Here is a 12,344-nt window from a genome sequence, read left to right as displayed (position 1 = left end):
TACCTCAGAATGTATCTACATTTGGAGATATGGCCTTTATAGAGGTGATTAAGTTAAAATGAGGGCTGTCAGTGTGGGCCCTCATACAATTGGAGTTGTGTCATTTTGAGAAAATAAGATATTTAGACACACATGGGTACAGAGGGTTGCTCACACACAGAAGCAAGGACATAGCAAGAAAGCGGCTATCTGAGAGCCAGGGAGAGGCCTTAGAAGAAATCAAACCTGCCAACACTTTAATCTTTGTCTTCTATCCTCCAGAACTATGAGCAAGTCAATTTCTGTTGTTCAGCCAATCAAGTCTCTGCTATTTTGTTATGGTAGTGTTAGGAAACCAGTACAACCTCTTTTTCAGCATTGCTAAATTTTTTGGAAGTTATTGCATAGTCTACAAAGTGTGACTGTGTTTTACATGTGTGTGTGGAAATATTTGTGCATGGAGGTAGATGTGAGTGATTTGAATGTCTATGTACAAATGGAGAAGGTCTGCACAAATACATACTGAATAGAAATGGGGTAGAGGAGTGCCAGTCTGGAAAAAATAACAGACAGTTTAGCAGTTTGTTGTTGGTCTTCGAATGTTGACATTATTTAGTAAATTCAAAGAAGCTGCAGGATGTTTCAGTGAAACTACAAGAAACTTCCCTTTTTGATTGTGTTTCTGCTGACACCTTGATGCATAAATCCATGGGTATAAATGAAGCCATAAGCATTTAGAAACAAAATACATGATATAATTTATATTTATTTTATACACGATTATTTATATATATTTATTTTATAAATATTTATATTATATTTATATTATAAATATTTATATTTATATTATAAAGTATACAGTACTCCAAACCCACTAAAATCATGTGCAATGTGGAAATACATGAATATATCTTATTATATAAACCACAATATACAAGGAATTAAAAAATGTACACTCATCCGTATTTGTGACATTTGTATGTCCTTTCTGGACCAGATGACTAAATGTGAGGTCAGTGTGCAAAACTCATTTGCTCTTTATCATGAAGCTCTCACCAAAGTCAATGAAATTGTTGTGATGCCTTGAATCCAGAAAGCAATGGGATGAAGAAGATAGGATGAATATGGGAATTACAGGGTTGTAGGGCTGGATTTGATCTCAGATATGAATAAACAGTCATCAGGATAATTGGTCCATTGGTCTAAGTAAAGAACTCTGATGCAGCCATTGATTGGATGAGAGGAGAAGCCTAAGAATGATGACTTCACAAAGATAGGGACGTAAGTTGGTTGACTAATTGACTGTGCACTGATGGTTGGACTCTCTAGGGAATAATTTAGGACAACTGTGTATAAAATAGTTGGTTATATTTTCTTGTTATTGGTAGAGCTGTGGTAAAGGTGAAAGAATAGTACACTTGGGATATAGAGTAAATTATCCAAAGTATACAGAAATGCTGATTCAAAGGGGCACATGCACCCCAATGTTCATAGCAGCACTATCAACAATAAATTATGAAAAGATCCCAAATGTCCACCAACTGATGAATTGAATGGATAAAGAAGATGTGGCATGTATATACATATATATATATACATACATACACAATACATATAATGAAATATTACTTGATCAGAAAGAATGAAATCTTACCATTTGCAACAACATGGATGGAACTGGTGTGTGTTAAAAGCAAAATAAGTCAGGGGAAGAAAGACAGATATCATATGATTTCACTCATGTGGAATTTAAGAAAGAACAGATGAACAGAGGGGAAGGAAGGCAAAATAAGATAAAAACAGAGAGAGACACAAACCATAAGACTCTTAAACACAGAGAACAAACTGAGGGTTGCTAGCAGGGAGGTAGGTAAGGGGATGGGCTCAATGGGTGATGGGCATTAAGGAGGGCACTTGTTGGGATGAGCACAGGATGTTATATGTAAGTGATGACTCACTAAATTCTACGTATGAAACCAATACTATACTATATGTTAACTAACTTAATTTAAATTAAAAAAAAGAATTACATTTTTTTTGGTTTGTATATAAACTTAGTGATCTCAGCCAATTTCATTTTTGTTTAATGTTTATTTATTTTGAGAGTGTGTGTGAACACCGCGTGATCAGGTGAGGAGCAAAGAGCCAGGGAGAGAGAAAGAATCACAAGCAGGCTTTGTACTGACAGTCTCCACCCCCCACCCCCAGGCCAGGATGTGTGGGGATTGACCCATGAACCTCAGCTGAAATCAAGAGTTGGACATTTAGCCAATGGAGCCATCCAGGCATCCTGAATTTAGGCAATTTCTTAAACATCGAACCTAATTTCCTTGTCTATGAAATGGGAATAGTTTATTTGATATAGTTATAATAATTATTTAAAAGTTCATATTGGCTAATTCCAAAAGACCACTTGTCAATCAGCTAGGATGATGGACTCTATCCTTTGATAGAGTCAGTTTTTGATTTTTTTTTTTTTCTGGATAGATTCTAGCTCCAGGTAGTTTGGATTTACTGTGATTTTGGTGTACCTGGGTGACTCAGACAGTGAAACACCCAACTTTGGCTCAGGTCATGATCTCTGGTTTGTGAGTTCGAGCCCTGTGTCAGGCTTTGTGCTGACAGCTCAGAGCCTTGAGCCTGCTTTGGATTCTGTGTCTCCCTCTTTCTCTCTGCCCCTCTCCTACTTGCTCCCTCTCTTCTCTTCCTTCTCTCTCTCTCTCTCTTTGTATGAGATAAGTAAACATTAAAATTTTTTTGAATTTTTCTGTGATTTCAATGTTTGAGAAACATCTATGAGTTGTTACAAGTCTAGCCTATCACTTTGGTGGTATCTAGGGATATCTAGGGCTATAACCATATATATCATTATATCTAGGGATATAAGCATAAAATACCCCACGTTATCTCTTTTTCTGTCTTTCACTTTTTCTCTGACAGTCTGAACTGAATCATTCCCTGTGTGGGTGTCCTCTTGATTCTACTGGGTTCTGACTACCTGAACTGGGTCTCCCTTTCATGTTGACCTTTTATTTATTCCATCAGACCCCCAAACATCCTGCTGGGCAGAACAAGCAGGGATTCCTTTCTGAACTCTGTTGGGTTGTTGAAACCTTTGCTGGGTGGCCCTTGAGAAGAGCCACTCTCCTCATCCATCTCAGGCTGTGGGACTGTACCAGGCAGCTCACCTGTATTACGTACAAATAGATGTTAGGTAATCACATAAAAAATAAAAGTACAATTATCATTTGCTAGCAATTTCAAGGGGATTTCTTTGAAAGGAAATATTTAAAATGACTATTGCTTCTGAAAGAGTGAAATTGTCAGTATTCCTTAAGAAGGGTTTATCCAATTTTTTTTCCAGCAATATATTTTTTTCCAGCAATTGCTTATTACAGAATAATTATACACTGATATTATTTCTGCCTTACCCAGCCAAAATGACCTCTTCAGTATATTTATCATTCTTTTATCTGCCCTTGTATGTCCATACATTTAATATTAGCTGCTATTTTACCCAAAGCTTTTGGATATGTTGTTTAGTTCAATGAAATAATACATAAATTCAAGTTCTCTTACCTCCCTGTATTATATCAACTACTTGGACTACATTTTACTATTATTTAAAAATGTTAATTCAGTAATTAATTACTTCCTACTATTAGAATTTATTTTACATTAGACTTCATACAGAGAACAGTGAGTTCTGCCATTGGGTAAATTTCAGAAACCAACAAATGATAATAGTATAAAAGGAAAATAGCCATAACAGAGATAAAATTCAGCACAGCATACAGGAGGGAATAACTAACCCAGTAAGGTTTCAAAGGATTTGTAGGAGATCTAACACTTGAGTTGTGTTTAATGAGATTGCAAGCTGTTACCATAGAAAGAGAAATGTGATGCTGGAGATGAAGTGGCATATGCTGTTGTCTTTAGGTGTAAATAACATGATATATAATTGAAGAAGCACAGCTTGTTCAAACATGGGAGAAATATGAGGAGGGAAAGAAGAAGGGAAAATACGTAGGGGCCAGGTTAGGTTGGGGCCAGGTCAAGTCCTTGGGTAAAACAAAAATCAGGAATAAACAAACAGACAAACAGAAAACCTCAAGTAGTTCTCTTGAAAGGGAACTGAAAAATACGTGTTTTACTTGTTCAATAGACATACATACAGATGGTCATACATTAAAATGGTTTGACTTAGGATATGTTGACTTTGCAATGATGTGAAAATGATATGCATTAGTAGAAACCATACTTTAAAATTTGAATTGTGATCTTTTCCTGGGCTAGTAAGATGTGGTATGATATTCTTTTGTGGTAAGCAGTGGCTCAGCGTCCAGTCTGAGCAACATGATCATAAGAGTTCTGTTTCCCAGTTGCATACAGTACAGTACTCAATAAATTAAATGAAACATTCACCATTTTATTGTAAACAGGCTTTGTATGAGATAGTTTTGACCAATTATAGGGTAATGTAAGTGTTCTGAGCATGTTCAAGTTAAGCTAGGATAAGCTCTGATGTCCAGTAGATTAGTAAATTAAATGCATTTCTTTTTCTAATTTTTTAAATGTTTTTGAGAGAGAGAGAGAAGGAAGAGGAGAGAAAGCCACAGAGAGAGACACACACACACACACAGAGAGAGAGAGAGAGAGAGAGAGAGAGAGAACATGAGTGGGGAAGGGGCAGAGAGAGAGGGAGACAATGAATCTGAAGCAGGTTTCAGGGTCTGAACTATCAGCATGGAACCCGATGCAAGGCTCAGACTCACAAGCCATGAGATCATGACCTGAGCCGAATCAGATGCTCAATTAATGGAAACACCCAGGCACCCCTACAGGCATTTTTGACTTATGATATTTTCAACTTTCAATGGGTTTATCTGGATATAACCCCATCAGTTGAAGAAGACATACTGGATTTTCTTGGAAAAGCTTAATTTCATTTTTTTCTTATTTCTTAAAGTTTACTCACTTCTTATACCAGTAGTGTCTACATTTTTATAACAGTCATTTTCATAAAAGGTGAAGTTATTGTCTTCAAATTTCTTCCAACTCCTAAATTCTGTAATTTGGCATACAATCTTTATTGTTCTCTTTATATGAAAAGCTTTTGCCTCAAATCTATGAGCTTATTTTGTGCATGAACTCAAAGGTATAAGTTTTTCATCCTTTTCTCCAGAACCAGTGTCTATTCATCAATTTTCTCATAGCTCCAAGCACCTCTGTATTCCTCAGGCTATAGATGATAGGATTGAGCATGGGAGTGACTACTCCATAGAACAGAGCAATCAGTTTGTCAACAGCAGAGTCTTTGGACTTTGGCTTCATATACATGAAGAGGATTGTCCCATAAAACACAGTCACTACTGTTAAGTGGGCTGAACAGGTAGAAAAGGCCTTTTTTCTTCCTTCTGCTGAATTGATTCTTAGTACAGTAGAAAGGATGAAAATGTAGGAGATACAAATTAACAATAATGGAGAAAACAAAAATATTACATTGCCCAACATTATAGCAATCTCATTCAAGGAAATATCTGCGCAAGCCAGTTTGACAAAGGCCAATATTTCACAAACAAAGTGGTTAATGACATTTTTTCCACAGAAGGGCAACCGTATTGCAAGTATAGTTTCTGTCAGTGAATTGAGAAAGCCCAGTCCCCAGGAGAGGGCTGCCATCTGAATACAAAGTGCCTTGCTCATGATGATGGGGTATCTCAGAGGGTTACAGATGGCCACGTAACGGTCATATGCCATCACTGCTAGAAGCACGCACTCGGTGGACCCCATAGTGTAGGAGACAGACATCTGAACAACACATCTAAGGAAGGAGATGGTTTTTTTCTTTGATAGGAAGTGAATCAACATTGAGGGGATAAAGGAAGATGTGTAACAAATATCTAGGAAGGAAAGATTACCAAGGAAGAAGTACATGGGCGTTTGGAGGTGGGAGTCCAGGAGAGTTACTATGATCAAAGGGCTGTTCCCCAGCAGGATCACCAGGTACATCATCAAGCACATGACGAAAAGGAGTTTTTCCACTTTGGGGTACTCAGAAAGTCCCTGCAGAATGAACTCAATCTCTGTCCAGTTCATCCTGTCCATTTTACTTTTTTATACCTGGAGTAATCCAGAAGAGAAAACTCCATGTGAGCATTACGCGTCAGTGCATATTACCATGTGCAGATATCACTGGAGGAGGGGCACCAAGTGTGTCCACACTAGCTGCAGTGGTACTAAGAGCTCTAAGGTTAACTGTTTGAATTTCTTTTCTGACTCATAAGGGAAGGGATTGAAGATGTGTAATAATTACATTGACAGCTCTTTAAAAATATAGGTTTCTGTATTCCATTTCCTGAATTTGTGATACACAGTTCTGAGGCAGGGAAGAACTATTGGCATCTTAACAAACATCTATTATTTCCTGTTCTTTGGACCCACAGACTCCACTTTGCATATCATCATTTTGGAAACCTTATGCTTAATCTGTTAAAAATAACTATTTGATTTTATTTCATGGCAGTGATTAACAATCCCATTGGTTTATGGTTTTATAATTTACATATATCTACACATATTACTCATTTTATCATCACTATAATTCTCTGAGGAAAGTGAAATTCATAGAGGTAAAATGTATACAAAAACACAATGGTGAGCCACTATTCAGTCTGCATTTACTGACTGTATTTCACCCGCCCTTTTTGTTTATTTTTAATTTCTTAAAATTTTATTTATTTTTGAGAGACAGCACTCGTGGGGAGGGGCAGAGAGAGAGAGGGATTTGGAGGATCCAAAGCGGCTCTGTGCTGACAGCAGAGAGTCAGATGTGGGTCTTGAATCCAGGAACCAGGAGATGATGACCAGAGCCGAAGTCAGATGCTTAAAAGACTGAGTCACCATGGCCCCACTCACCTGCCCTTTTTAAACAACATGCTCTTACCCTCTCAGAATTATGTAAATTGTCTAAGGAGTTGTGATCAGACATCTTTTTAAATAATGTTCTCCAGATGATGCTTATGTTCAATGTGGAAGAAAACCACCTGTCTAGTGGAGTACCTCCAAATTTTAGTATACAGACAAGTCACATGGGGGAAATTTGTAAAGGATTCTAACTCAGTGGGTCTGAATTGATTGTAAGATCTGAATTTATTAACTTGTTCTCAGATGCTGCTGCTGTTGCTGTCTGCAGAACTCACATGAATAGCAAGGCCTTTTAGACCATTTCTCCCCATTGCTATTGCAGAATGCCACTACTGCTTCCCTTGTATGTAGGACTGTAATCGAATAGTAGACAATGCAAAACTGAACATTCTGTGACACTTGGAGTTGAGACATCTGTGTGAGTGTATTGCACTCAGTTTTGTGTTCTTTAGATTTTAGATATACAAGCAGTCAAACTACATACAGAAGAGCCTGTTTTTTGTTTCTGTCCATATTAAAGTCCTTTCTCTTCCATTTGTGGAATTTACGATTGGGGCCAATATTTTCCAAAAAAGGAATTTGAGATCAGCTCAAGCATCTGAGTTGTGCATCATAGAGCATGGGGCAAATAACTTTAATTTGAAAAAATTTAAAGAGTAGATATTAGTAGCTGACCTTTTCATAGTTATTAAATCAAAGAACATAATTTTGAAAACACCTTTTCATTCTCAAAGGTTTTACCTAACTTAAAAACACCCTGAGGAAAAGAAAAAGACTGATCCAATGGATGAGTTTGTAGTTAGTTTTTTTTTAATGTTTTTTTATTTATTTTGGGTGAGAGAGAGAGAGTGCAGTGCATGATCAGGGGCTCGATCTCATGACTTGTGAGATAATGAGCCGAAATCAAGAGTTGGAGGCTCAACCAGCTGAGCCACCTAGGTGCTCTTCCAGTTAATATCTTTAAACAAGCCTGTATGGGGCACCTGAGTGTCTCGGTTGGTCAAGCGCCTTCCTCCTGCTTTAGGCTCTAGTCATGATCTTACAGTTCCTGGGATCGAGCCCTGCGTCCATCTGCACTGTTAGCAGAGAGCCTGTTTGGGATTCTCTCTCTCCTCTCTCTCTGCCCTTCCCTCCCCATTCTCTCTCTCTCAAAATAAATAAACATTAAAAAATTAAACAAGGTTTTGTTTCTGATATAGGTTTGGCATTTCTCTCTGTGATAGTCATTTGACAACGGGTTATGTTGCTTTCTATGACAACTGCAGTATACAATGGTGAAACATATTCATCAGCATAACACGATGTTTATACATCTATTAGCTATGGAAAAGAGGGTTCTCATCCATTTCAAGCTGACCAGGCTTTGCAGGCATACATTACAAAGAGGGTAGGAAGGGTGGGGTAAGATAGGATATACTTCTATTTGGTATTAAGACTGGAATATGATTGACTGTAGATGCATATATCACCCTACTCTTAATCTGAAAATAAAATTTTGATAGAGGCTTTGAAGGAGTATCAGTTGTCTGGGATCTGTTACTTCAGGGGACATGTGAATCACATCAAATACCCTCTCCTTTCTTTTCTAGGAACATCTCCTAAAAGTTGATTTCTATTTGGAAATTACTTGTAGCAAATAATGATGGTATACATCTGGTATCCTGACAGTTCAGAGATAGTTGCTGTAAAAAAATTTTCACTTACAAACATAAGAGAAACCACCACTGTGCTTTAACGCTTTCAAATGGTCGGGGGAGGAGGATAATGGACTGTATAGAGGAAATTACCTTCATTACTCTTGTAATGCTAGTGTAACTTTTAGGAAGCAATCGACAAACACTCTTGTTTAATAGCATTGTGACAAATCTTTTCTTCATTTTAGCTTACTTCACTAAAATAGTTTCCTGGGAATAAGTGAATGAAAACTTTTAATATTCTGGATAGTTTTTAATAAATCACTTTCCATGCTAAATATATAATAAATAATTCCTTTTTTACTAAATCTTTGCCATTACTGGATATCATTTTTGAAACAGTTTTTCATTCTTAGCTCATGGCAGGGGAATTATTAAATAATCATGGCGCACTAATTTGATTGTCCATTATGAACTTATTAATATGACAATGTGACAATTTTGTATTACAACAAAAAGGATGTTTAAATTATGTGAAAATGATTAAGTTGGAAACAGAAACAAAACTACAGCATTTTTCTTCTTTTTTGCAAAACTAAAACTTAAACCAAGATAGCCTAGACAGCATAGAAAGATTGGAAAGGAATACCAAAAACATTAATGGTTATCTTAGAGACCTTTCTCATATTCTTCTGAATTACCTCAGTTTTTAAAATAGATCAAGATAAAGAAGGCATATTATTAAAAAAGAGAAAAACACTAAAGCAAGTGTCCAGTTATTTTAGGAAGACTAACTCAGAATAAAGAATGTTAAAATAATTTAAGTAGTACAATTATTGCCTCAAGTGCCTAGAAACTACACATTGAGGCTGAGCTGTACTGGTGTGTCCTATCAGGTTATTAGAAGGAACCCACTGTTACTGGTAGACAGAGAGCATTTATAATCCCTGCTCTCAAAAGCTTCCAAAGAAGAGTGTTTTGTGTTTTTAGGAGCTACACCAAGATAGGGGACTTGAGTTCTTGACTTAATCATGTGTTATCAAAGGAGAATGCAGGCTGTTGATGCCTAGCACAGAATTACTGTTTAGAAGATGACATTCCTATTTGAAAAGGATCTGAACTGGCCTGGATCCTAGCCAACCTCTAATCCCCTTCTCCCAACTCCTGGTGTTTGATAAGAATTAACCACTCTGTGGTTCAATGCCCTTGGACTTCATCTGGGCACTATTTTAGTGTTGTAAGAGACCTAAGGAAAGTCTGTGACTTTTTATCCAAGCCAGAAGTCAAGCCCTCTAACTTTCTAGAAGGAAACTTTTTAACTTTCTATAATTTTTTTCATTTTGTTTTATTGACTTAGCTACTTGAAGACCTAATAGTTAAAGTACTAAGATTTTTCAATGTAAAACACATACTATCTGTACTCTAAATTCTCATTAGAGGAAACAGTGCTATCATCCTCTCCAGGTCTTCTAAAGATATCAACTAAGACAACTGATACTGTACAAAAATGAATGGACCTGCTAACTCTCAATTTATAGATTTTATAAACTGTAATATTCAACTAATATGCCACATGAAAGATACATTATTTTAGCTTACAAAGAGAAGAGAAGTTGCCTGTGGTGTCCTAGTATGAGGCCCTTCATATAATTTTTATCATTTAATCTTCAAAATAAGCCAAATGTTATTATGGATTTTACCAATGAGGAAATTAGTTTGAAATTTCAAAGGTTAAGTACCATGATCATTGTCTTCTTTTAAAGTTCTTATTTAAATTCTAGTGAGTTAACGTATAGTGTAATACTAGTTTTGGCTGTGCAATTTAGGGATTCAATACTTCCATACAACACCCTGTTTTCAATATCTTATAGTTGTTAAATACCAGAAGTATGATTTAAATCCTTATCTTCATGATTCCCAAGCCCATTTTTAGCACTATAGTACATTTACTTATTGATAAAATTTCTTCTAATAAAACCACTGTTTAATATGACATACTTAACTTTCAAGCATCCAAATGATAAAAATACACATAAAATATATCGAAATCCTTGGAAAGCATTGAAGGCATTTATTGTCTTCCACTTATGAAGACACTATCCACAAAAATGAATTAAAATGAAAAAAAAATAGCCAAAGATTCTTTCTAATGGTCTAGTGTGGGCAGTTAAGATGTAGGGTGGTAGAATTGATTTGTTACATAAATGGGAAATAAAAAGAATTAATATTTCTTCTTTTGCCTTGGACCCCTATAGCCAAATTAACACGTATAATTACTTCAGCCCCCTGTTATACATGTTTTGTTTGTAAACCTGTTTTTACTATAAACACCTTTAATTACCAGTTTCTTCAAACCCTTATTGAGCATAGTTTATGGTTAATATAAAAATTATTGTGGGCTCTTTCTCCATATAATTTTTACTTAAGATTTTAGTGAACTATATACTTGAATACAGTAGCTTTTCACCCATTATTTGTGAGGGTCTGTTGTATTACAGGAAACTTTTTCTTCCTCACCCATCTCTCCTGTGTGTTATTTTGGGATTTTTAGAGAAATTTAAATAATATCCTGCTCTTAAAAATGATACTTGGATTTTTGTATTTTTTCCTTTACATACACACACACACACACACACACACACACACACACACACACACACACATATATATATATTCATATTTTCAAAATCCCAACAGCAATGATCACCTCAATAACAAAAAAAAATCCTTACATTTATCGATGTTTTTATTTGGAAATGATTTTAGTAAAGCTTTTCTCTTTATCTTACCTTCTGACTGTGTTTAAAAGTCATTCTCACCATTCCATTCTATTAAGTAATAGAAAACATTTCCAGGGATTTGAATTCCTTTTGCATTTTTCAGATGAAACCAGAAGATTCTCACTTTGAAAGATGTTTGTTCTCCTTCCCAAAAAGAAATGTGAGAAAGAATTGCTACAACCAGGCAATTGGTCTGCACATGAATTTTCCCAAGAACGTGTCAAGGAAAGAAAACATATTAAAAATAAGGACCCATGATGCAACTCTGGTTTCCCAGTATTTGTGCTAAAGTTGATGCTTACTCGAGAGATTCAGTTTCACTTGGAAGTTAATTTAGCACTTATTTTTACAAACTTCTTCAATCCCTAAGGTTGTGAATCAGAAACAGGATTCTCTAGAGATCAAAGTCCCTGACTCCCGCACATTCTAAAGACCCAATTATCTTCACTTAAAGAGAATCTTCCCCAGCCATACATTTCTTGGAGTATTCATTGAATATGACTGTATTTGATGGCTTCTACAGAAGCTGGGGTTGGAATCAGAATATGTCCAGAAGGTCTCAGAAGAGTTAACCTTTCACCAAAAAAAATTTTTTTATTCCACAGATAATACCAGGTCAATCCTAAAATACTCCTAAATAGTCATTCCACCTCTTTAAAGTCTTTTTATCTTTCATATTTTTGTTAGTTCTAGACCATGCACTACACATTTTTTCTTTATACCAGTATAATCATAGTATATATTTAATTAGTATTTGCCACTTCATAGCAATGTTTTTGTGATTTTTTTAGTCTTTATAATATTCCTTTTTAACATTTGAAGAGTCTTTAATCAAGTGGAATTAGTGTAATCTAGCGTATAATTTTAATAGTGTTGGATAGTTTAATTTGTCTCAAATTCATGAGACTTTGGTATAATGACCATTGGTATCTATGTATTAGGCTAACTAATCTGCTTTTCCTTCTTCTGAAAAGCAGGTATCATCATGAACACAGCCACTCAGGGACACACTCCTAGAAGAGTG

General features: G+C 35.8%; 2 protein-coding genes across 3 annotated transcripts in view; one reads left to right on the top strand and one right to left on the bottom strand.

Moving 5' to 3' along the window:
* LOC123592936 (olfactory receptor 13C3) overlaps nt 1–12,344 on the top strand; it is a 331,436-nt gene that overhangs the window by 232,881 nt on the left and 86,211 nt on the right. The window lies entirely within an intron of this gene.
* On the bottom strand, nt 5,149–6,087 carry LOC123592943 (olfactory receptor 13C3-like). Its single transcript, XM_045468383.1, has one exon. It carries the CDS (start codon nt 6,085–6,087, stop codon nt 5,149–5,151), a length of 939 nt encoding a protein of 312 aa, XP_045324339.1.

Source organism: Leopardus geoffroyi, chromosome D4 (assembly GCF_018350155.1).
Source record: "Leopardus geoffroyi isolate Oge1 chromosome D4, O.geoffroyi_Oge1_pat1.0, whole genome shotgun sequence".
In the NCBI taxonomy this organism is placed as follows: domain Eukaryota; kingdom Metazoa; phylum Chordata; class Mammalia; order Carnivora; family Felidae; genus Leopardus; species Leopardus geoffroyi.
Note: the sequence above shows the minus strand (reverse complement) of the source record. Positions and strands in the feature narration are given on the sequence as shown.

Bases quoted from the DNA above. Each gene is read 5' to 3' on its own strand.
- LOC123592943 (XM_045468383.1), bottom strand. From the start codon at position 6,087: ATGGACAGGATGAACTGGACAGAGATTGAGTTCATTCTGCAGGGACTT.